Raw genomic sequence first — 22,968 nt, 5'->3', positions numbered from 1 at the left:
GGAGCCCCTCAGGACTCGGGCAGCAGTGGCCTCCAGAGGGGTCATCAGGGGAAGCATGCCTGCAGACACCTTCCAGGCACCCTGGGGCACGGTGAGCCCTCCGCCTCCCTGGAGGCCCAGCACCAGGACTGTTTGCTCAGAGGAACTGGGATTCCCAGACCCAGTCAGACCCAAGGAGCAGGGTGGCCCTTCAAGCAGTTGGGGAGGGACAAGGGCTCAAGTCCCCCAGGCCTGGGTTCTGGGGCTTGGGGTAAGTTGGGACTTTAGGGGGCTGACCCACCACCTTGTGCACAGGGGTGGCCTGCTGTGCCCTGGGAGGGTGGTGGGTGGGCACAGCTGCATGTCAAGCCTACCTGGGTCCCAGCGCCCCTCTGCTCCTGTTCTGGGGGGTGGCTCCCCTGGGTCTCATTGTGCTGATCTCTGCAATGGAACAGGCATCTAAGGGGAAGTGGCTCTGGGTCCCTGAGACCTGGTAACCACAGGGAGTCAAGGGTGCCTTCATTTCCCATCTGCAACATGAGGGTTCCAGATCTGGCGTGCTCAGGGGTGCACAAGGCTGCTGATAGGTGTTAACTGAGCACCTCCTCTATGCCAGGCCTGTTGCAGGTGCTGCTGCTGCCCTCAAGGTGGGGAGAGGTTAAACAAGAGGGCAAATGCCCAGCACAGAGCTGAGAGGTGGCAGGGCTCTCTGTAGAGATGGCACCAAGCAGTCTTGCAAAGACCTACAGGAAGAGCCAAGAACAGCATAGGCAAGGGCCCTGCGGTGCAAGGAGCTGGTGGCCCGAGCCGGTGACCTGGGCGGAGACAGAGCAGGAGAAAACACAGTAGGAAGGGTGGCAGGGCCAGAGGCCACTGGGCATCACCTGACCCCCAGTCCCAGAAATCCAGGGCTGGCCCCCCAGTGCCTAGCACATGGAAGGTGTGCTAGCAGTGCCTGCCGAGTGACAAATGGATGAAGAGAGACAAGTGACTCCTGCTGGTCCCTAAGTTGCTGTGTGATCTCAGGCAAGTGTATTTCCCTCTCTGGGCCTCAGTATCACCACGGCTAGGATGCTCTCTGGGTCATAATTCTTGCCCGCAGGTGGCTGGGCCAGGCACCTGGCTGCAGGAGGCCCACTTGGATGCTGCCTCCTTCCTCTTCCTAGGGTTGTAGAGGGTACAACCAGCACCCTCTCTGGGCCTAGTGGGGATGTGTTCCCCTGGCAGGGTGGTCAGCAGCCCCCCTGGAGCCCATGACGGGAGGCTGGGCTCCAACCCCAACAGGGACTTCACCACCTCGCTCTCTCCTTTCTCTCATCTCTACCTCGCTCCAACCTCCGCTCCCGGGGTGAGAAGACCCCTGCCTCGTGCCCCGGACTCCTGGGGGTGCAGGATGAGTGAGAGCTGATGAGGCGGGCGGTGTGGAGCCTGGGCAGGAAGGGGTGGGAAGGGCAGAGGTCTCGGGAGAGAGGTCCCTGGGGGCAGCCTTAGGAAGGGCAGCAGCACAGGCTGTGCGTGGCCGCTGCCCTCACGGCCTCTGAGCCTCTGCTTCCACTTCTGGGAAAGTGGGGACAACAGTCTGCGGCCAAAATGAGCTCAGATCTTGGCTGTCCATGGGCAGGGACCCTTGGGCCCAGTGTCCACCTGGGGGGCATGCCCTGCCCAGCAGATGTCCACCTCAAGGTTTCAGACTCTGCAATAGTTGCTAATATCTTCAGGATATTTCATAAGAACAACTGAGTTTCTTTTCTCTCTCTCTCTCTCTCTCTCTCTCTCTCTCTCTCTCTCTCTCTCTCTCTCTCTCTGTTAAACCTCACGCAAGGATATTTTTCCCATTGACTTCTTTCTTTCTTTTTTTTTTATGGGAGGGGGAAAGACAGAGAGAGAAACATCAATGTGAAAGAGACACATCAATTGGTTGCCTCCCGCAAGTGCCCAGACCAGAGCCAGAGATCAAGCCTGCAACCGAGGTAAGTGCCCTTGACTGGAATCAAACCCAGACCCTCCAGTCCACAGGCCGGCACTCTAACCACTGAGCAGCTCTGGCCAGGGCTCTTTTATCTCTGAAGCTCCAGCCACACAGGTCCCTGCCTGTGGGACAGTTGCAGCGGGGAGGGGAGGGGTCCCCACATTGACTTGTTAGCCGGCCTCTGGGTGTCTGTTGAGGGGTCTGCGTCCACCCTGTTGAGGATGTGGGGCCCTGTCTCCATCTCTACTCACTGCAGCCCAAGGCCACCCCAGTGCTCACAGTCTCCCCTGCTCCCCCACCCAACGCCAAAGCAACGCCAGTCAGGCCACAGTGCTCCTCCCACTGCCCTTCTAGGCCTTGGTGCCCCCTGGCTGGCCTCCTAGGAGGGGCTCCCAGAGACCTGTCCCTTGCATGCCCACCCCACCCCCCATTTCTGTTCCTCCCCAGCCTAGGCACTATTCCTGAGGACGCTCAGCGAGTTTTCTGTGTTTCCACAGGAGAAGGGGCAGCCTGGGGCCCAGACTGTCCGAAACCAGCTGGAAGGTGTCTTTCCTTATCCTGCTGCCCCACAGTCAGGGGGCCTCCCATCCCTACCCCCCGGAGGCCGGCTGGGCAGGGCCCCTCGCTATGGCCCTCCCTGCGGGAGAAAAGGGCCCCGCGAGCACTGTGGGCACGTGTGCGGGGGGCGGGGGCTGGGAAGACAGGAAAGGCTGGGGCCCCCATGGTCCAGAGCCCCGGGGAGCCCAGTTGTGGGCCTCGGTGGGTGCCCAGTCTTTCCTCGAAGACCCCTCATTGTGCTGCGGGCCCAGCATGTCAATTCCAGCTTCCCACTCAGTCTGAAGCTGTGGGACTCTGACTCAGTTTTCGCAGCTGTCAAGGGGGAGCATCCTGGGGTTGTGATGAGACTGGCCTAGTGGGGGCCTCTGTTGCCCCTGCCTGGGGCTGAGGGGCTTCTATCTGCATTTGCAGGGGCCTGGCCAGGGCTGGGAGAGGCGGCCTCGCCTCCCAGGGACTCGGGACCGAGGCAGCAGCATCTAGACAGCTGGGTGGGCCCATGTGGGGGGCACTGGCTCATGCCTAAGCTCACCTATGCCCGGCCAGCTGCACCTGGGCCCCTACTTCGCTGTGTCTCACCGAACCTGAGCCTTCACCCACCTCCTGTGTGCCCACCTGCCTCACCTGAGTGGTGTCTCTTTGTGCCTACCTCACTCGTACCCTGTCTCCTTCATCTGGGCCCCACCCACCTCCCCCCTGGACCCACTCCCACTTCAGCTGGCCCCATCACGTGTGTGCCCTCACCTGTGCCCTGCTCCCACCTCACCCATGATCAGATGCCCTTCTGGCCCCTACACTGCCCTATCAGTACCTCAGATAGGCACCTGAGAGTGTGCCCAGGCTGGCAGTGGTGGCATGCCCTCAGGCTGCCACAAGGACATTAGAGATGGGGGTCCCTTTGGTCATTGGCCCCTAACTCCTTCCTCTCTCTCTCCTAAGGCCCTTGGAGCTCTAGCATAAACAGGACCTCCCAACCGTGAGCTCCCTCACTTCTTTGTGAACCCCGCATCTGCGCTCCTGCCCCCCACGGGACATGGACCTGTCCACCTCACCTGCCTGGGCAGGGACAGAGAGCTTATGCCCCACAGGCCTGGGTCACTGCACCCTTCTGTCACCCTCGTCGCCCACTCAACCACCAGAGGCCCACCTAGGGGACTCTAAACCAAGACTGCTCACCTGCTGGCTGCCAGCATTTATTCACGCAGACAAGCTCTGCCCACCCCTCCAGGAACCACTCACAGGCGGCCGTGTGGCACAGGTGGGCCCCCGTCGAGTTTCTCAGTGAGGCTGCTCAGGAGCACACCCCTCCTGGCTGGCCCGGCCCGGCCTACCCTGCCCTGCCCCACGAGCGACTCCACATGGGGCGGTGGGGCGAGGGCACCTGGGAGCCGGGGGTGCACAGAGGAGGAGGTGGAGTCGGGACTGGTGGCAGCTCAGTTCCCATGTGTAGATGGTGTAGACAGGCGGGCAGTGGCCAGAGGGATGCACAACTGCACGTCCACCAGGTGTCACCAGGCCCTGTCCAGACCGTCCTTCTCCTGCGAGAGCCCTTGCACACAGTTGCCCTGTGTCCCTCTCTGGGCCTCGCTGCTGGCCTGAGGGCGGAGGCCGGGCTCTTTCCTGAGATGTGCCAGGTGACTCTGGACAGGTGGCCACCCTCCTGTGGCCTGCCAGCCCCTCAGCAGTGGGCACACTTCATCTCCAGGGCCACCTTCAGGCGAGCACAGGCCCTGCTGTGGCGGCTACAGAACAGGGGCCACAGCCAAGACTCAGCTCGCGGTCCACAGGCCTGGGCTTCAGGCCACGGGCTGGCCTGGCCAGGTCCCCATGGCAACCACGCTTAGGGCTCTCAGCCACCTCGGCTGCAGCTCAGTGGCTGGTGTGCTCAGGCACAGGCCTGCCAGGCCTGCCACCAGTCCAGGTGCCAGCAGCAGCGTCTCCACAGGTCCGGCACTCACTGTGCAGCCAGAGGGGGCCAGGCGGGTGGTGGCCCACTGTCCTGCAACAGAGGAGAGGATAGGAGAGGGAAGGGGAGGGGAGGGAAGAGGAGGGGAGAGTCACCACCTGCCATCGCCCACAGCAGGGAGCAGAGGAGTGACTCTGGGCTGCAAGGGGTGTGGCCTGAGGCTTGGGCTGCCATGCGGCAGACTCTTGGCACACCACATTTGAGAGGGTCGATGTGGGAGTAGCAGCAGGTACCTTACTCCAGGCCATGCCACCATCTGATACCCACAGAGGACCACATGGGCAGGCGGGTGGGGTCCACGCTCACTCACACATATACACACACACACTCACACACACACACACTCACACACACACACTCGCACTCACACACACACACACTCACACACACACACACACACTCCCATACACACACACACTCACAGACACTCACACACACTCACACACTCACACTCACACACACACACAAACACACACACTCATACACACAAACACACACTCACACACACACACTCACACACACACAGACACACAAACACACACACACACACTCACACACACTCACACACAAACACACTCACACACACACACACTTACACACACACTCACACACACATTCATACACACACACACTCACACACACACACTCACACACACTCACACACACTCACACACTCACACTGTGGAACCTGAGAAACAAGACATCTAAGAAGGGCTCCTGGTGGCTAACTGGGCTAAAATTAAAAAACAAAAACAAAACAGAGCCTAGCAGCCATTTCTGCACAGGGAGAAGCTGCACTGAACCACCTCCCCAGCCTGTGCTGTGTTTCTGCTGCCTGAGCTGGCCCTTATAAAGGAGGTCCTAGAATCCTATTTCAACCAATAGGATTGAGGCTTTCCCCATCCAATCAGAGCTGCACAGCTCTGACCCACCAGAGTGGCTCTATTCTGACCAATCAGGACAGTGGCTTTTGGACCAGTCAAACTGCAAGGATTTGCCTGAGGATTCATTTGCCTGAGGACAGACCAATCAGGGACCAGGTCAGCCGGCCGTCTGTATATATAAGCAGCTCCCCTGGGGTTCTGGGAGTGCACTTTGCTTTCCCACCAAGGCAGAGCCCCTGAGCTGAGCCCACAGCTGGGCCGAATCACAGCTGACCTCTTATGCAGCCAGTGCTGTTTTCATGCTCACACTGTGTTACAGCCCTGTGGTGTCACAATTGAGCTGTTTGCACTCAAGAGTTTCCTTCTTCACTGAACCCCAAATTGGGGATTCCTGTTGGCATTGAATTGGTTACAATGACCATTGGTTGACCACACACACTCACACTCAAGTGCACCCCCCACATACATGCACACATACTCATACATGCACACACAATATGCACATACAAACTCACCCATACACACACTCCTGCACATACATGCACGCACATACACATTAATACCCACATACAGATGCATACACACATACATACCTCCCCACACATTAACATACACACACAGGCACACACACATACACACACTGACATATACACATCCACATACATAGTCACACACATATACACATGTACCTGCATACACTTACAAACACATGCTCACACGCATACATACCCACTCACATACACATACACATTTACACACACACTTACATACATACCCACATACACATTAACAGATATGCACATATACACACTTACACATGTGCACATACATACCCACTCACACTCATATATACACATACACTCACATGAACACTCATACACATTTACTCACATAAACACACACATTCACACACTCACATGCTCATACACACACACACACACACACACACGCACACACACATGCACCATCCACCACACATACCACACCTCCTCCTCGCTCTGGCATGCTTAGAGCAGCCATGGACACAAGCTCAGTGCCATTTGGAAGCCCCTCAGACCCCCCTGGAGGGGCTGGTCCCTGCTCAGACCTGGGCCTTCCAGGTACTGGTGTTGAGAGCGCAGGGCCGTGCTCACGCCTTCTACACTTGGTTCTGATATATGTACCATTTGACGTCCGTGATAGACACTAAGGGGCCCTGCCACATTGGGGCCCACTCGACCACGCCTGCAATATCTAGGGAGGGACCCCAATATCATAAATAGCTTTCTAGGAGGCTCCAACAGGAATCTGGCTTTAGAGCCATAGGCTGTTATGTGCAGAGAACCGGAAAACGCACTTTTAGAGAAAGCCCCATTTCTCTTTTCCATCTTCCCTGCACTCCATAAACTCAGGCCTGTCCTTGAAGGGGAGCCGCAGGGGCGTGGCACCCTCAGGAGGGCGCAGGGGAGGACGGTGGGGCCCTCAACGGCTTTGGGGGCCACAGCAGATCTCCCCTCCAGGTCTCCAATCACGGTGTCATGAATGAAGATGCCACTGGCTCCCATCTGCTTCAGCTGAATTGTGTGCCCCCAAATCCATGTGTTGCACCCCGAGACCCCTCTGTGCGACTATACTTGGAAATGGGCCTTTAGGGAGGTAATGGCCCCTCGCCAATGTGACTGGTGTTCTTACGCGGAGATAAGGACAGAGAAGATGGCGTCTGCAAGCTGTGGCGAGGCCGCAGGAGACCGCCCCACCCACACCTGGGCCTTGGACTTCCAGCCTAGACCTGGAGGGTCTGTCACAGCTGGGCTGCCTCACAGCGCCTGACTGTGGGTGCCAATGGCTCCTGCACGCAGCTGGGAGGACCCCGGGAACCTGGCACATAGGCAGGATGCCGACCTTCCAGTGCTGCTGCTCAGCCTCCTGCAGCCTCGGAGTCAGTCCTGGTCCCGGGGAAGCTGGCTGCCCAGGCTGCCAGGTGGCAGCTCGTGTGCAGGCTCAGGGACACCCACCTCCACGCTCTGCTGGGGCTCGGCAGGCACACCAGGGCTGGAGCTCATGGGGGTCACTGGCTGTGTCAGGAAACACTCTCCACAGACTCGGCTCTGCCGGCCGCTCTCTGCCTTGAACTTGGAGCACTTCCCACAGATGACCTGCCAGACAGAGGACTGTGACCCTCCTTCCCGCGGGCAGAAGCCTGCCCTGGGAGAGGCAGGAAAAGTCACAGCCGGGAGACAGACACAGTGGGTGAGGTGGGTCCTCTGCGGGCCCTGGGGGCCAAGGGCCTGGGGAGGGCAGATATCAAGGCTGGGGACCTGGGCGTCTGCATCACAGAGGAGGGCTGGGAGGAGGTGTCACAGAGGAAGGCTGGGAGGAGGGCTGGGAGGAGGTGTCACAGAGGAGGGCTGGGAGGAGGTGTCACAGAGGAGGGCTGGGAGGAGGTGTCACAGAGGAGGGCTGAGAGGAGGGCTGGGAGGAGGTGTCACAGAGGAGGGCTGGGAGGAGGTGTCACAGAGGAGGGCTGGGAGGAGGGCTGGGAGGAGGTGTCACAGAGGAGGGCTGGGAGGAGGGCTGGGAGGAGGTGTCACAAAGGAGGGCTGGGAGGAGGGCTGGGAGGAGGTGTCACAGAGAAGGGCTAGGAGGAGGGCTGGGAGGAGGTGTCACAGAGGAGGGCTGGGAGGAGGGCTGGGAGGAGGTGTCACAGAGAAGGGCTAGGAGGAGGGCTGGGAGGAGGTGTCACAGAGGAGGGCTAGGAGGAGGGCTGAGAGGAGGTGTCACAGAAGAGGGCTGGGAGGAGGGCTGGGAGGAAGTGTCACAGAGGAGGGCTGGGAGGAGGGCTGGGAGGAGGTGTCACAGAGGAGGGCTGGGAGGAGGTGTCACAGAGGAGGGCTGGGAGGAGGTGTCACAGAGGAGGGCTGGGAGGAGGGATGGGAGGAGGTGTCACAGAGGAGGGCTGGGAGGAGGGCTGGGAGGAGGTGTCACAGAGGAGGGCTGGGAGGAGGTGTCACAGAGGAGGGCTGGGAGGAGGTGTCACAGAGGAGGGCTGGGAGGAGGTGTTAAAGAGCAGGGCTGGGAGGAGGGATGGGAGGAGGTGTCACAGAGGAGGGCTGGGAGGAGGGCTGGGAGGAGGTGTCACAGAGGAGGGCTAGGAGGAGGGCTGGGAGGAGGTGTCACAGAGGAGGGCTGGGAGGAGGTGTCACAGAGGAGGGCTGGGAGGAGGGCTGGGAGGAGGTGTCACAGAGGAGGGCTGGGAGGAGGGCTGGGAGGAGATGTCACAGAGGAGGGCTGGGAGGAGAGCTGGGAGGAGGGCTGGAAGGAGGTGTCACAGAAGAGGGCTGGGAGGAGGGCTGTGAGGAGGGATGGGAGGAGGTGTCACAGAGGAGGGCTGGGAGGAGGTGTCACAGAGGAGGGCTGGGAGGAGGGCTGGGAGGAGGTGTCACAGAGGAGGGCTGGGAGGAGGGCTGGGAGGAGGTGTCACAGAGGAGGGCTGGGAGGAGGTGTCACAGAGGAGGGCTGGGAGGAGGTGTCACAGAGGAGGGCTGGGAGGAGGGCTGGGAGGAGGTGTCACAGAGGAGGGCTGGGAGGAGGGCTGGGAGGAGGTGTCACAGAGGAGGGCTGGGAGGAGGTGTCACAGAGGAGGGCTAGGAGGAGGGCTGGGAGGAGGTGTCACAGAGGAGGGCTGGGAGGAGGTGTCACAGAGGAGGGCTGGGAGGAGGGATGGGAGGAGGTGTCACAGAGGAGGGCTAGGAGGAGGGCTGGGAGGAGGGCTGGGAGGAGGTGTCACAGAGGAGGGCTGGAAGGAGGTGTCACAGAGAGGGCTGGGAGGAGGGCTGTGAGGAGGGATGGGAGGAGGTGTCCCAGAGGAGGGCTGGGAGGAGGTGTCACAGAGGAGGGCTGGGAGGAGGTGTCACAGAGGAGGGCTGGGAGGAGGGCTGGGAGGAGGTGTCACAGAGGAGGGCTGGGAGGAGGGCTGGGAGGAGGTGTCACAGAGGAGGGCTAGGAGGAGGGATGGGAGGAGGTGTCACAGAGGAGGGCTGGGAGGAGGTGTCACAGAGGAGGGCTGGGAGGAGGTGTCACAGAGGAGGGCTGGGAGGAGGGCTGGGAGGAGGTGTCACAGAGGAGGGCTGGGAGGAGGGCTGGGAGGAGGTGTCACAGAGGAGGGCTGGGAGGAGGTGTCCCAGAGGAGGGCTGGGAGGAGGGCTGGGAGGAGGTGTCACAGAGGAGGGCTGGGAGGAGGTGTCACAGAGGAGGGCTGGGAGGAGGGCTGGGAGGAGGGCTGGGAAGAGGTGTCACAGAGGAGGGCTGGGAGGAGGTGTCACAGAGGAGGGCTAGGAGGAGGGATGGGAGGAGGTGTCACAGAGGAGGGCTGGGAGGAGGTGTCACAGAGGAGGGCTGGGAGGAGGTGTCACAGAGGAGGGCTGGGAGGAGGGCTGGGAGGAGGTGTCACAGAGGAGGGCTGGGAGGAGGGCTGGGAGGAGGTGTCACAGAGGAGGGCTGGGAGGAGGTGTCACAAAGGAGGGCTGGGAGGAGGGCTGGAAGGAGGGCTGGGAGGAGGTGTCACAGAGGAGGGCTGGGAGGAGGGCTGGGAGGAGGTGTCACAGAGGAGGGCTGGGAGGAGGTGTCACAGAGGAGGGCTGGGAGGAGGTGTCACAGAGGAGGGCTGGGAGGAGGGCTGGGAGGAGGGCTGGGAAGAGGTGTCACAGAGGAGGGCTAGGAGGAGGGCTGGGAGGAGGTGTCACAGAGGAGGGCTAGGAGGAGGGATGGGAGGAGGTGTCACAGAGGAGGGCTGGGAGGAGGTGTCACAGAGGAGGGCTGGGAGGAGGGCTGGGAGGAGGTGTCACAGAGGAGGGCTGGGAGGAGGGCTGGGAGGAGGTGTCACAGAGGAGGGCTGGGAGGAGGTGTCCCAGAGGAGGGCTGGGAGGAGGGCTGGGAGGAGGTGTCACAGAGGAGGGCTGGGAGGAGGGCTGGGAGGAGGTGTCACAGAGGAGGGCTGGGAGGAGGTGTCTCAGAGGAGGGCTGGGAGGAGGTGTCACAGAAGAGGGCTGGGAGGAGGGCTGGGAGGAGGTGTCACAGAGGAGGGCTGGGAGGAGGTGTCACAGAGGAGGGCTGGGAGGAGGGCTGGGAGGAGGTGTCACAGAGGAGGGCTGGGAGGAGAGCTGGGAGGAGGGCTGGAAGGAGGTGTCACAGAAGAGGGCTGGGAGGAGGGCTGGGAGGAGGTGTCACAGAGGAGGGCTGGGAGGAGGTGTCACAGAGGAGGGCTGGGAGGAGGGCTGGGAGGAGGTGTCACAGAGGAGGGCTGGGAGGAGGGCTGGGAGGAGGTGTCACAGAGGAGGGCTGGGAGGAGGTGTCACAGAGGAGGGCTGGGAGGAGGTGTCACAGAGGAGGGCTGGGAGGAGGGCTGGGAGGAGGTGTCACAGAGGAGGGCTGGGAGGAGGGCTGGGAGGAGGTGTCACAGAGGAGGGCTGGGAGGAGGTGTCACAGAGGAGGGCTAGGAGGAGGGCTGGGAGGAGGTGTCACAGAGGAGGGCTGGGAGGAGGTGTCACAGAGGAGGGCTGGGAGGAGGGATGGGAGGAGGTGTCACAGAGGAGGGCTAGGAGGAGGGCTGGGAGGAGGGCTGGGAGGAGGTGTCACAGAGGAGGGCTGGAAGGAGGTGTCACAGAGAGGGCTGGGAGGAGGGCTGTGAGGAGGGATGGGAGGAGGTGTCCCAGAGGAGGGCTGGGAGGAGGTGTCACAGAGGAGGGCTGGGAGGAGGGCTGGGAGGAGGTGTCACAGAGGAGGGCTGGGAGGAGGGCTGGGAGGAGGTGTCACAGAGGAGGGCTAGGAGGAGGGATGGGAGGAGGTGTCACAGAGGAGGGCTGGGAGGAGGTGTCACAGAGGAGGGCTGGGAGGAGGTGTCACAGAGGAGGGCTGGGAGGAGGGCTGGGAGGAGGTGTCACAGAGGAGGGCTGGGAGGAGGGCTGGGAGGAGGTGTCACATAGGAGGGCTGGGAGGAGGTGTCCCAGAGGAGGGCTGGGAGGAGGGCTGGGAGGAGGTGTCACAGAGGAGGGCTGGGAGGAGGTGTCACAGAGGAGGGCTGGGAGGAGGGCTGGGAGGAGGGCTGGGAAGAGGTGTCACAGAGGAGGGCTGGGAGGAGGTGTCACAGAGGAGGGCTAGGAGGAGGGATGGGAGGAGGTGTCACAGAGGAGGGCTGGGAGGAGGTGTCACAGAGGAGGGCTGGGAGGAGGGCTGGGAGGAGGTGTCACAGAGGAGGGCTGGGAGGAGGGCTGGGAGGAGGTGTCACAGAGGAGGGCTGGGAGGAGGTGTCACAAAGGAGGGCTGGGAGGAGGGCTGGGAGGAGGGCTGGGAGGAGGTGTCACAGAGGAGGGCTGGGAGGAGGGCTGGGAGGAGGTGTCACAGAGGAGGGCTGGGAGGAGGGCTGGGAGGAGGTGTCACAGAGGAGGGCTGGGAGGAGGTGTCACAGAGGAGGGCTGGGAGGAGGGCTGGGAGGAGGGCTGGGAAGAGGTGTCACAGAGGAGGGCTAGGAGGAGGGCTGGGAGGAGGTGTCACAGAGGAGGGCTAGGAGGAGGGATGGGAGGAGGTGTCACAGAGGAGGGCTGGGAGGAGGTGTCACAGAGGAGGGCTGGGAGGAGGGCTGGGAGGAGGTGTCACAGAGGAGGGCTGGGAGGAGGGCTGGGAGGAGGTGTCACAGAGGAGGGCTGGGAGGAGGTGTCCCAGAGGAGGGCTGGGAGGAGGGCTGGGAGGAGGTGTCACAGAGGAGGGCTGGGAGGAGGGCTGGGAGGAGGTGTCACAGAGGAGGGCTGGGAGGAGGTGTCACAGAGGAGGGCTGGGAGGAGGTGTCACAGAAGAGGGCTGGGAGGAGGGCTGGGAGGAGGTGTCACAGAGGAGGGCTGGGAGGAGGTGTCACAGAGGAGGGCTGGGAGGAGGGCTGGGAGGAGGTGTCACAGAGGAGGGCTGGGAGGAGAGCTGGGAGGAGGGCTGGAAGGAGGTGTCACAGAAGAGGGCTGGGAGGAGGGCTGGGAGGAGGTGTCACAGAGGAGGGCTGGGAGGAGGGCTGGGAGGAGGTGTCACAGAGGAGGGCTGGGAGGAGGTGTCACAGAGGAGGGCTGGGAGGAGGTGTCACAGAGGAGGGCTGGGAGGAGGGCTGGGAGGAGGTGTCACAGAGGAGGGCTGGGAGGAGGTGTCACAGGGGAGGGCTGGGAGGAGGGCTGGGAGGAGGTGTCACAGAGGAGGGCTAGGAGGAGGGCTAGGAGGAGGGCTGGGAGGAGGTGTCACAGAGGAGGGCTAGGAGGAGGGCTAGGAGGAGGGCTGGGAGGAGGTGTCACAGTGGAGGGCTAGGAGGAGGGCTAGGAGGAGGGCTGGGAGGAGGTGTCACAGAGGAGGGCTAGGAGGAGGGCTAGGAGGAGGGCTGGGAGGAGGTGTCACAGAGGAGGGCTAGGAGGAGGGCTGGGAGGAGGACTGGGAGGAGGTGTGAGAATGGCTGCCTAGCCCCACTACCCAGCTCACCGCCCCACACAGCTTGCAGTGGTGCCTCCTCTTGGTGATGGAGTTGAAGGTCTCGCCGCAGCCCCTGCAGCTCTGCTTCTCCTTGTCCCGCCTGGTCTTGGAGGACCCCCTCCTGGGCTCGAGCTATGGGAGACAGACGGTGGTGCAGTCAGCCCCCGGCACTCGTGGGGGGTGGCTGGATGATGCATGGGCAGCACCCACAGGGAAAAACCCCGATGTAAACAAGGGAAGGAAGCAGGAGCCCGTGGCCATGGCTGCCCCGCCTCTCCCCTGTCACACAGTGAGGCTCTCAGGGATCCGGATTCCATGCTGGGATGCTGGCCCTGCATGAGGGCCAGGGATTCAGCCACTGGAGGCCGTGTTGAGAGAGATGGTGGCTGTCTGCACAGAGGTCCGAGTCAAGGACTGGGTGTCTGTACTGAGCATCGGCTATGCGGCCCTCACTCCCCCGCTCTATCTGTCACTAGGCCCTGGACCTTGGCACACACTCCTCACGGCACAAGCGTGGCGGTGCTACCCCTGGGGCCAACAAGCGGACTTCCAGCCTCCAGAGCCGAGAGAATGAATGCCTGTCTAGGTCACAGGTCTGTGGTATTTTGTTACAGAAGCTCAAGCTGACTACTACTGAGATCTGGGTGCAAATTTTGACTACTTCCCAGCTGTGTGGTCCCTACTCACCATCCCCCCAGCCCCTGTGGGCCCCACCATGTTATGCCTGCACAGCCTAGCACAAGGCGCCCAGGGGCAGGCTGGCTCCTCCTAGGCTCAGCTCCCCTCCATGTCATGACCCTCTGCCCCACAGACACTGGGTGTCAGACAGCCCTGGGCCCCCCTCACTTTATCCCACAGAGGCCCTGCTAAGGGGAGAATGGGCATCACAAACACTGTAAGCAAAACCAATGCTTCTCAGAACAACCAAGATGGCGGCGTAGGTAAACACTGGTACTCACCACCTCTCACAACCACATCAAAATTACAACTAAAATACAGAAAACCATCATTCAGAACTGCCTGAAAGCTGGCTGAGTGGAAGTCCTACAACTAGAGAAGTAAAGAAGAAAGCACATTGAGGCTGGTAGGAGTGGTGGGGCGTGGAACAAGCTGGTCTGGCACCCACGTGTGCCACTTTTTTAATTGGGAGGGAGATCATGTCTGCAGAGCTCCCCCGCCCCCATGAGGAGCAAGGGGTCCCAGACCCTAGCCCAGGGTTCCAGAGCTGAGAAGAGAAGCCCCCATAACTTCAGACTGTAAAAACCAATGGGGATTGAGGCTCAGTGACACAGAGGCTGCTGGAGACCCAGGTGTTCCTCTTAAAGGGATAGCGCATGAACTGAACTGACAAGATAGCTCTTCTTCTGAGCTCCAGCACCAGGGCAAAGCTCTGGGGGGACCCAGATACATATGAGGTGACATCAGGGCAGAAACTTGGGGGTGGCTTTCTCCCAGACAAGGGTGCTCACAGGGGTCATTGTTCCTGTGCTGGGACCTCCTGTGTCACAGAGCTGACTGGCAGTCATATCTGAGTCTCCATCAGCCTGGAGCACACTGTTTGCTCCATCCTGGGGATTCCCTGAGACCCTGCCCCATCCAATTTGCAGCCCCATCCAAGCTGTTTGCAGTGGCTTTTGCATATTAATGGTCTGTCCTTGCTCATGCTTCAGACTTTGCTAAAATCTCTCAAACAAGCTGCAGCTGGTGACAGCGTGCCCCAAACTTAACAATAAAAGGTCCAAGACCTGGCATTAGCACCAGCCTGTGTTGCTTCACAGCCAGGCCTCACCTGGGCACCTCCAAGCCCAATACAAATAGCAAATAGCAGCCGTCTGCAGATCCCTCTGCAGCTCCTGCCAGCTGGCCCCAGGCAGTGGCTGACTTTGCACCTCCCTGGAGACTCAAGAGCCAGTGCACCCAGTGGTCAGTTTCAGACCACACCAGATTATAACTCTACACATCCATAAGTGACACACTCAAGGGCCAGACTCAGTGAGCACCAAAGACCCACTGAAGCAAGTCCTGCTCCATAGGGGTGTTCCCTGCCAAGCAGCTCTCCCACTGTAGTCACAGTTGGTCCTCACAGCCAATTGGCCTAGAGGTCAATTCCTACCAGTGACACCAACAACAATCAAGGCTCAACTACAACAAGACTGTGCACACAACCCACAAAGGGGCACACCTAGAGTGCCCACCTCAGGTGATAGTGGAGGCTGAGCCACTGAGCCCTATAGGACACCTACTACACAAGGACACTCTACCAACTCCAGGAGAGATAGCAGCTCTACCTAATACATAGAAACAAACACGGGGAAGCAACCAAAATGCGGAGACAAAGAAAGATGTCACAAATAAAAGAAATGGAAGAAAGCAAACTACTAGATATAGAGTTCAAAAACCACAGTTATAAGGTTTCAAGGATCTTAATGAGAGTTTCAAGGGACTTAGTGAGACTTTCAAGGATCTTAGTGAGAATGCAAAAAAAAAAAAAAAAAAAAAAGGAAAAGGACCAGTCAGAAATTAAGCATACACTGACTGAAATAAAGAATAATATACAGAGATTCAACAGTAGAGTAGAGGATTCTGAGAATGAAATCAACAATTTGAAATATGAGGAAGCAAAAAACATCCAATCAGAAGAGCAAAAAGAAAAAAGAATTCAAAAATATGAAGAAAATGTAAGGAGCTTCTGGGACAACTTCAAGTGTACCAACATTCACATTATGGGGGTACCAGAAGGAGAAGAGAGAGAGCAAGATATTGAAAATCCATTTGAAGAAATAATGACAGAAAATGTCCCCTACCTGGTGAAAGCACAGAGAGTCCAAAACAAGAGGAACCCACAAGAGGCCCACACCAAGACACATCATAATTAAAATGCCAAGGGCTAAAGACAAAGAGAGAATCTTAAAAGCAGCAAGAGAAAAGCAGTTAGCTACCTACAAGGGAGTGCCCATACGACTGTCAGCTGATTTCTCAACAGAAACTATGCAGGCCAGAAGGGAGTGGCAAGAAGTATTCAAAGTGATGAATAGCAAGGACCTACAACCAAGATTGCTATACCCGGCAAAGCTCCTATTTAGAATTGAGGGTTAGATAAAGAGCTTCACAGACAAGAAAAAGCTAAAGCAGTTCATCACCACCAAACCAGTATTACATGAAATGCGGATGGGTATTCTTTAAGAAAAGGAAGAAGGAGAAGAAAAAGATAAAAAATATGAACAATAAAAAGGTAATATTGATAGTTATCTATCAATAATTGAATCTAAAAATCAAAATAAACAAATAAGAAATCTAATGAACAGAATAAACTGGTGAATAAAATAGAATCAGAGGCATGGAAACAGAACAGACTGATGATTCTCAAAGGGAAGAGGGTGGGGTGGGGGCAGGAAGAGATTAAACAAAGATTTTATATGCATATATGCATTACCTACAGACACAGACAATAGGGTGGTGAAGGCCTGGGATGGGAACCAGGTAGAGGGGGGCAATAGGAGAAAAAAGGGACATCTGTAATACTCTCAACAATAAAGATTAAAAAAATAAAATAAAACAACAGCAACAAAAAACAACTAAGCTTCCCACAGCCAGGTGTCCTCCCCGAGGCCACCTATGGCCTTGGCCGCCAGCCACACTGAGCCTTCCCCCATCAGGGCTCCTTCCCTGGAGACCGTCTCTCAGGACTGCTGGGGCCTGAGGTGAGGAGGGGCAGGGAGGGATGGACCCCAGGGAAAGGAAGGGGAGCAGAGACGCCCAGGGGATCTGCAGTGGCTAGAGCTTTAGAATGACTCTACTGTCCCTGTTTTCCAGGTGAGAACACGAAGGGCCCGGGAGGTGGGCGAGGTTGGCAGCAGGTGGCCAGACCCACCGTATTGCCTGTGAGCTCAGACATACGCCTTGGTCCAAAGGCAGAATCACAGCGCTCGGCCTGGTGGGCAGCACGCACGACTGCTGAGAATGGAGAGGCCAGCGGGCCAGCAGGGTGTCCCCAAGGGGATGGACGGGGTGTAGGGCCAACCCACCAGATGGAGAAGCAGTGGTGGGGCTGGGATGTGCAGCCAGCAGCATGGCCCCTGATGGCCAGCAGAGGCCCATCCTGGCTGGAAGCACAGGGGCCAGCTCCTGGCGCAGAGTGGCTGGGCAGGCCTTGGAGGAGGTCCCACTGCTGTCCTTTGCCACAGACTGACGGCAGCAGCAGAGCTAGCCAGGCGCTGGGACAGGGTCCTGACCGGAGCCGGCTGTGTGCTGCCAAGCACCTGCTAACCGTGCTGCAGACCTGGAGGCACTTCCTGAAGGCAGCTTCCGACACGAGGTCAGGCAGGATTGGTGGCCGGCTGGCGACCACATGGCTGTGGGCAGGGATCCCCCCAGTGTCTCCGCACGGGCCTTCCTGGTCAGCCACACTGTTGTGGACAAGGCTATCTGAGCAGCTGGTCAAGGGAGCCGCTCATATTTTCTGTTTGGGTGTCAGATAGGGCCAGGCCTGGGCACGTCTTCTCAGGGAAGTGCAGCAGCACCAGCTCCTGGGTCTCAGCGCCCCCCTCTCCTGCCACCTCCCCTCCCTCCAGGCCACTGCACACCACCTGGAGGAAGCCAGTGTGGGCTGGAGGAGGTCCCTGTTTCACTCAGCCTTCCTCTTCAGCAGACTCAGTCACGAAGCAGGGAGGTGGGAGGAACATCCAGGAAGCACCAGGTCCCCACGGGCAGCCTGGGCAGCCAGCGCTGAGGACGGGGTCACTCAGGATCCTCGGGTCCTCCAGGCGCCCACCCTCTGCCCCGCAGGCAGCCCCACCCAGTGGGTAGGCGTGGGATGGAGGCAGCCAGCCTGTTTGGGATGCGAGGGGAGGGGCTCACTCGGCAGCACAGGAAGGAGGCCCTGCGTCCCACGGAGGGTCTGGCCCAGGAGGGGACATTTCTATGCTCCTGCACCTGCACGGAGCGCAGCGCAAGAAGGCTCTGGGCTCAGGCTGCCTGCCCTGCGGGACCACCTGAGGGCCGCCTGGGGAGCTTCCTGGCGGGGCCACTTGCGGGGCTTAACTTCTCCTGGGAGAGAGGAGCTTGCAGGAACTGTGTCTGAGAACCCCAGGATCAGACCAGCACCCCACAAATGAGCTTACTCTTCCTCTCCAAATATGCTAAGTAAAAGCTTATGCCTGGCATCTTGTAGCAAAGATCATTCTTTTTGGGGTGTCAGAATTAAGACCCACTTTCGAGTGCCTCCTACAACGTCACTGAGTCTTGCCGCGAGGCACAGAGCTGCACACCATGGCCAGGCCCACGCAGCTGGCCCCGCAGGCCGTCTGCTGCCGCTTCTTTGTTCATACTGGGCCCAGCCCCAACCTGGGTGGGTAAAGGGCCTGGAACAAGGAGACCCAAACTGGAACCTGGAGCCCCTGGAAGGCTGAGCCCAGGACAGGAGGAGGCAGAGCCTGTGGACCGCCTGGCCCAGCATGGCCATCGCCCCACAGCTCTACTGGTCAAAGCCTGGCACGGGCAGATCCCACCTTCTCCAGGTGACATCAGGGCAGGAACTTGGGGGTGGCAAAAAGGAAGGGAGGGTTCCCCCCCATGGGAGGGGTCCCTTCCACCTAGAACATTCTCTGGGGGGCCCCACACACCCCGCCCACCTCTTGCTCCTCTCTCCATGCCTTGGGGCCGGGTCCCCCTGACACGCAGCCCATGGGCTGCACTGGACCGCGTCCAGGGCTCAGCCCCTGTGCAGCCGCCTGTGAACTCGCCCTGAGAAGTCTGCACCCACAGAGAATGGGTCCCATGGCCCCTGAGGGCAGGTGGGGAGGGCCGTGCCAGGGCCCCAAGCACTCTTTGCAGGGTGTCATGGAGGCTGTCGGGGATGCCTGCCCTTGCAAAGGACAGAGGAGCAAGTAGGGGAGGGCTGCTCCTGAGGTGTGAGGCCCCCTCTGTTGTTTGTTTGGGCCGCTACATGCTTGATGCTTGGGTGTGTGAGCTGCTTCTCTGATGTTCTAGCTGTTCCAGAAAGGAGCCTGGCAGTGCCTCCCGCCTGCACTGCCCGGGCTAAGGAAGGTGAGCAGGCTCAGGATAGGGGTCTTGGGCACATGCCTTCCTGGACCCATCATCCTGGGCCCAACAGACTGGTCAGATGCCACCTCGAAGAAGCCTTACCTGATAGCACCCCTCCGGCCCTCCTGACAGGGCCCCTGCCTGCCAGAACTCCCAGTCCACGGATGGCCTTTCCTCTCTGGACGGTGGAGCCCTTCAGGGCCGGGACTGCCTCGATTCATACTCATTCAGCACATAGCACACGAGGCGACCAGCTCAGGTCTCCAGAGCTCAGCTGGGCCCTCCACCACTGAGGGCACACGTTCAGGTCCCAGTGGCACCCACCCTCCACCAACAGGCCAGGGTCATCACTGTGGGGACCTTCTCACACACAGGTCACTGTGGTCTGAACTCACCCTCCAAGCCACCCTCGTTTGACCCAGTGTCCACCTCCTGCCTCTGCTGGTGGTCACTCACCCCTGCAGCACCCCCTCTGCCGTCGGCGGCCACCGCAGGCTCCTTGGAGCTGGTGCTCGTCATCTGAAAGGGACGGAGACAGTTGGCATGAGTGGAGGCTCCGGCCCCATGCCAAAGTCCAGGGCAGCGTTGGGATCAGCCCAGACCTGCCCCTGACCATCGCAGCCCGCAGTGAGCAGCCCTGCTTCCAACTCCTCCCTCAGGTGTCCCTGTAGAGAGCTCTGCCCCTGCCCATTTTCTTTCAAAATAATCCTGAAAGCAGACAAAATCTGCCAATCCGGGCCGGGCATCCAGCAGCTACATGCCCACCCAGGCACCTCCCACACAGCCCCCGGCTCTGGCACTCACAGGGGGCTCTAGAGTCCGGGAGGGGTCCTCGTCCTGGCTGTAGACGGTGCTGAAGGCCTTGAAGGTCTGGCTGTTCTGTTTGTGCTTCGAGATGGTGGCCTCGATGACCTGGAGCAGGCAAGGCACAGGCCTCAGCGGTGCTCACAGGGTCCTGCGCGCCCACATCCCCTGACCCTGCACACGGGAAGCGCCCCCTGACAGGAGGAAGTGATGTCCTGGGACATGACCGACAGCAGCCAGGCCTTCACCCCCTCCAGGTCCAGTGCCACACTGCAGAGCGGGCTCCCCCGCGTGGTGCTCCAGGCCATGGATGTTCTCTGTGGGTTTGAGGCCTGTCTCCCTTTCCTGCATCACATTTCCACTTGATCTCTGAATTTCTTTTTTCTCTCCCACCCAGATACCTGTTCTAAGCATGTTGGAAGCCACAGTCTCTAACAATTAGTGTGTGGCCCAGCCTGGCCTCTCCAGGCTCCCTGTGCTATCCCGGGTGCTGCCCACCTCCCCGCCCGTCGCCCCTGGAAGCACAGGCTCCATCCTGTGAGTCCCACCCCTCGTCCTGCCCTGCCTGCCGGGCCGTGGAGGGGGCAGTGTGGCCCACCCTGAGCCAGCAGACAGCAGAGGTCCACCCCCAGGGGAGGGCACCTCCCTGTCTGCCCACCTCCAGGCCCTGTATATGTGCGTTAATTGATTTCAGAGAGGAAGGGAGAGGGAGAGATAGAAACATTCATGATGAGAGAGAATCATTGGTCAACTGCCTCCTGCACTCCCCCCACTGGGGATGGAGCCAACAACCCGGGATGTGCCCTGACCGGGAATCGAACCGTAACCTCCTGGTTCCTAGGTCGATGCTCAACCACTGAGCCATGCTGGCCAGCTCTTTATGTTTCTTTATTTACCGGGGGGGGGGGGGGGGGGGGGCGGCAAGCAAGCAAATTGAAAGGCTCCTGGTGTCTAAGGTGCTTATGAACTTGGCCACTCCACCACTTCCAGGCAAACAAACAGGTAGGGCATTGCCTGGGGCTACTCAAGCCTTTGTTCCAACAGGGAATGGTCACACTGCTCAAGAATTAGGTGATTTGGTTACTTTAAAGCTTTAGGAGCTTCACCTGAATCCATTCTTTCTTCTCCTCTTCCGTCCTCGGAGAAACAGAAACAGGTTTTATGACATCAGCCTCAGATCCTGAGTAACCGCCCTACTCCTCCCCGCCCTGCCGCCATGCCCAAGCCGCGCACTGTCTCCAAGGGCAGTTTCAGACCCAGAAGACGGCCCATAGGGCTCCAGGACACTGGCCAGAGTGGTCAGGTGTAGTCACATGGGTCAGATGGGGTCAGGTGTGGCCAGAGGGGTCAGGTGTAGTCACATGGGTCAGATGGGGTCAGGTGTGGCCAGAGGGGTCAGGTGTAGTCACATGGGTCAGATGGGGTCAGGTGTGGCCAGAGGGGTCAGGTGTAGTCACATGGGTCAGATGGGGTCAGGTGTGGCCAGAGGGGTCAGGTGTAGTCACATGGGTCAGATGGGGTCAGGTGTGGCTTGGTGTGGGCAGGTGTTGTATGCAGAGGCCTCTGCAGGGGAGGTAAGGCAATGCCTCCTGGCAACAGTGGGCTATCACCAAGGCCCTGGGTGGGAGGAAGGGTCTCCCACATGCTGTCACCAGTCTGAGCACAGGCCTGGCATGGCCCTCCACGATGGTGTGACAATGGCTACCGGCCCTTAAAGCAGATGTGCTGCCCTATAGCACGCAGTTCTACATCAGGAGCCCACCTGGCAGACCTAGTGCACCTGCACCACACCTGGGGCAGGTGCTGTGGCCAGACCCCGCGGAGCCTGGGGCCGCCAGAGAGCCAGTCAGTGACCCTCGTGAATAATTACATTGCTTTAGGAAAGGTTCTCTGAGTAAGATGATTTCTGATATATTAAGTGAAAAAGGCAAGATGCAGAACAGTAAACAGCCATCTGTGACTTTAAAAGTAGATACACATGTGTGAGCACAGAGACCCTGCAGGCGTGTGATGGGCGGGAAGGGTGCCCCCTGCGGAGGGGGGTTGGGGAGGGGGGCTTAGCCTTCATGGACTCCCCTCATTCAGTTACAGTTTAAACCACAAATAAATGAATACATAAAAACACACAGCAAGGTCGTCTGGTTTAGAAAGAAGTCGCGGGCTGAAATTCCCAGCCAAAGACTGAGTTCACACAGCAGCGAAGGCTGCGCAGCTGAGCCTACCGGGCGCGTAGCTCCAGGGCCCGGCTCCTTCCCGTGAGGATGAACGTGGGGGCGGCCGGCGGCTTGCTGGTGTCCTGCACCTATGGGCACACGGCCAAGGATAGAAGGGAACAGTCCCCAAGCGGCCTGCACTGCAGTCCTGCCCTCCCCCATGGAGGCCTTCTGAGGGGCGCGGGCTCCCGTGCCCTGGGGAGAGCCCCGCTTGGGGCCCAGGAGGGACGGCTGCCGCTGGCAGGTCTGCGGAGGTCGATCCAGGACCTCTCCCCCACCAGCCTGCCTGCCCTGCGCCACGCCCTGGACCAGCTGAGCCCGTCCCCACCAAGGAACCCACAGCAGGACACCTGACAGATGGGAGAGTGGAAGTGCACATGCTAGCAGGATGCCTGGCTCCAGGCGGGCGGCCCTCAGCGTGACCCGCAGTCCAGGGCCCGCACGGGGCAGGGCTGGGCTGCTCAGTGGGCCTCACAGGGGCCTCCCCAAGCAGCCCCAGGCAGAGGACCGCTGCTCTAACACACCCAGTGGATCACACAGTGATTTTTTTCTTTTCTTTTTTTACAGGGAAACACTAGAAAACTAGTTTCTCCTAACTATGGTTGTTAGTTAGTCGTTACTTTTAATGCTATTTCTTAAACCTGGATACAGAGAATTTCAAAGTAAGAATTTTTTTGTATCACTAGGGCAAAACTTCACTTTCTAGAACGGACCAAATACTTTGGTTTGGTCATTATGTTTAAGCTCCTATCGATCCACAGCCTTGCACTGCCACCCCAGCTCAGGTGCAGGCCCTGGAGCCTCACGGGCCGTGAGGTGTGGCAGGAGACGGGAGCATGGACGGGTCAGGCACCCACCTTGACTTCGCCTGCAGGTCTGTCAGGGGGCCCTGAGCACTGACCACACAGGGGCCAGGGGCCAGCCAAGGTCCCGGGCCACCCTTCACCTGTGAGCGTGAGCCCCACAGTACCTACCTGGCAGGTGGGACAAGCAAAGGGACGGGGAGCCTGCCCACTGGCTCAGGACGTCAGGCACAGGCAGCCTCGCGGCAGCCCTGCTATGCCTGAGTCACTGACAGAG

The 22,968-nt window shown here is 59.6% G+C and overlaps 1 protein-coding gene across 1 annotated transcript in view; it reads right to left on the bottom strand.

Annotated features, from left to right (window-relative positions):
* Positions 1-3,670: 3,670 nt before the first annotated feature.
* The window catches only part of FGD3 (FYVE, RhoGEF and PH domain containing 3), a 54,505-nt gene continuing 35,207 nt past the window's right edge, over positions 3,671-22,968 (bottom strand). The window contains exons 10-16 of the mRNA XM_080668727.1: positions 21,898-21,977; positions 20,782-20,812; positions 19,676-19,783; positions 19,328-19,390; positions 12,839-12,961; positions 7,348-7,488; positions 3,671-4,502 (exon numbers count right to left, since the gene is read on the bottom strand). Coding sequence (XP_080524853.1) covers positions 4,458-4,502; positions 7,348-7,488; positions 12,839-12,961; positions 19,328-19,390; positions 19,676-19,783; positions 20,782-20,812; positions 21,898-21,977 — 591 coding nt within the window. The 3' untranslated portion in view covers positions 3,671-4,457. The remainder of the gene's footprint in view (positions 4,503-7,347; positions 7,489-12,838; positions 12,962-19,327; positions 19,391-19,675; positions 19,784-20,781; positions 20,813-21,897; positions 21,978-22,968) is intronic.

This window comes from Plecotus auritus (genome assembly GCF_963455305.1).
Source record: "Plecotus auritus genome assembly, chromosome: 5".
NCBI classification, from domain to species: domain Eukaryota; kingdom Metazoa; phylum Chordata; class Mammalia; order Chiroptera; family Vespertilionidae; genus Plecotus; species Plecotus auritus.
This window is presented reverse-complemented; position numbering and strand designations above follow the sequence as displayed.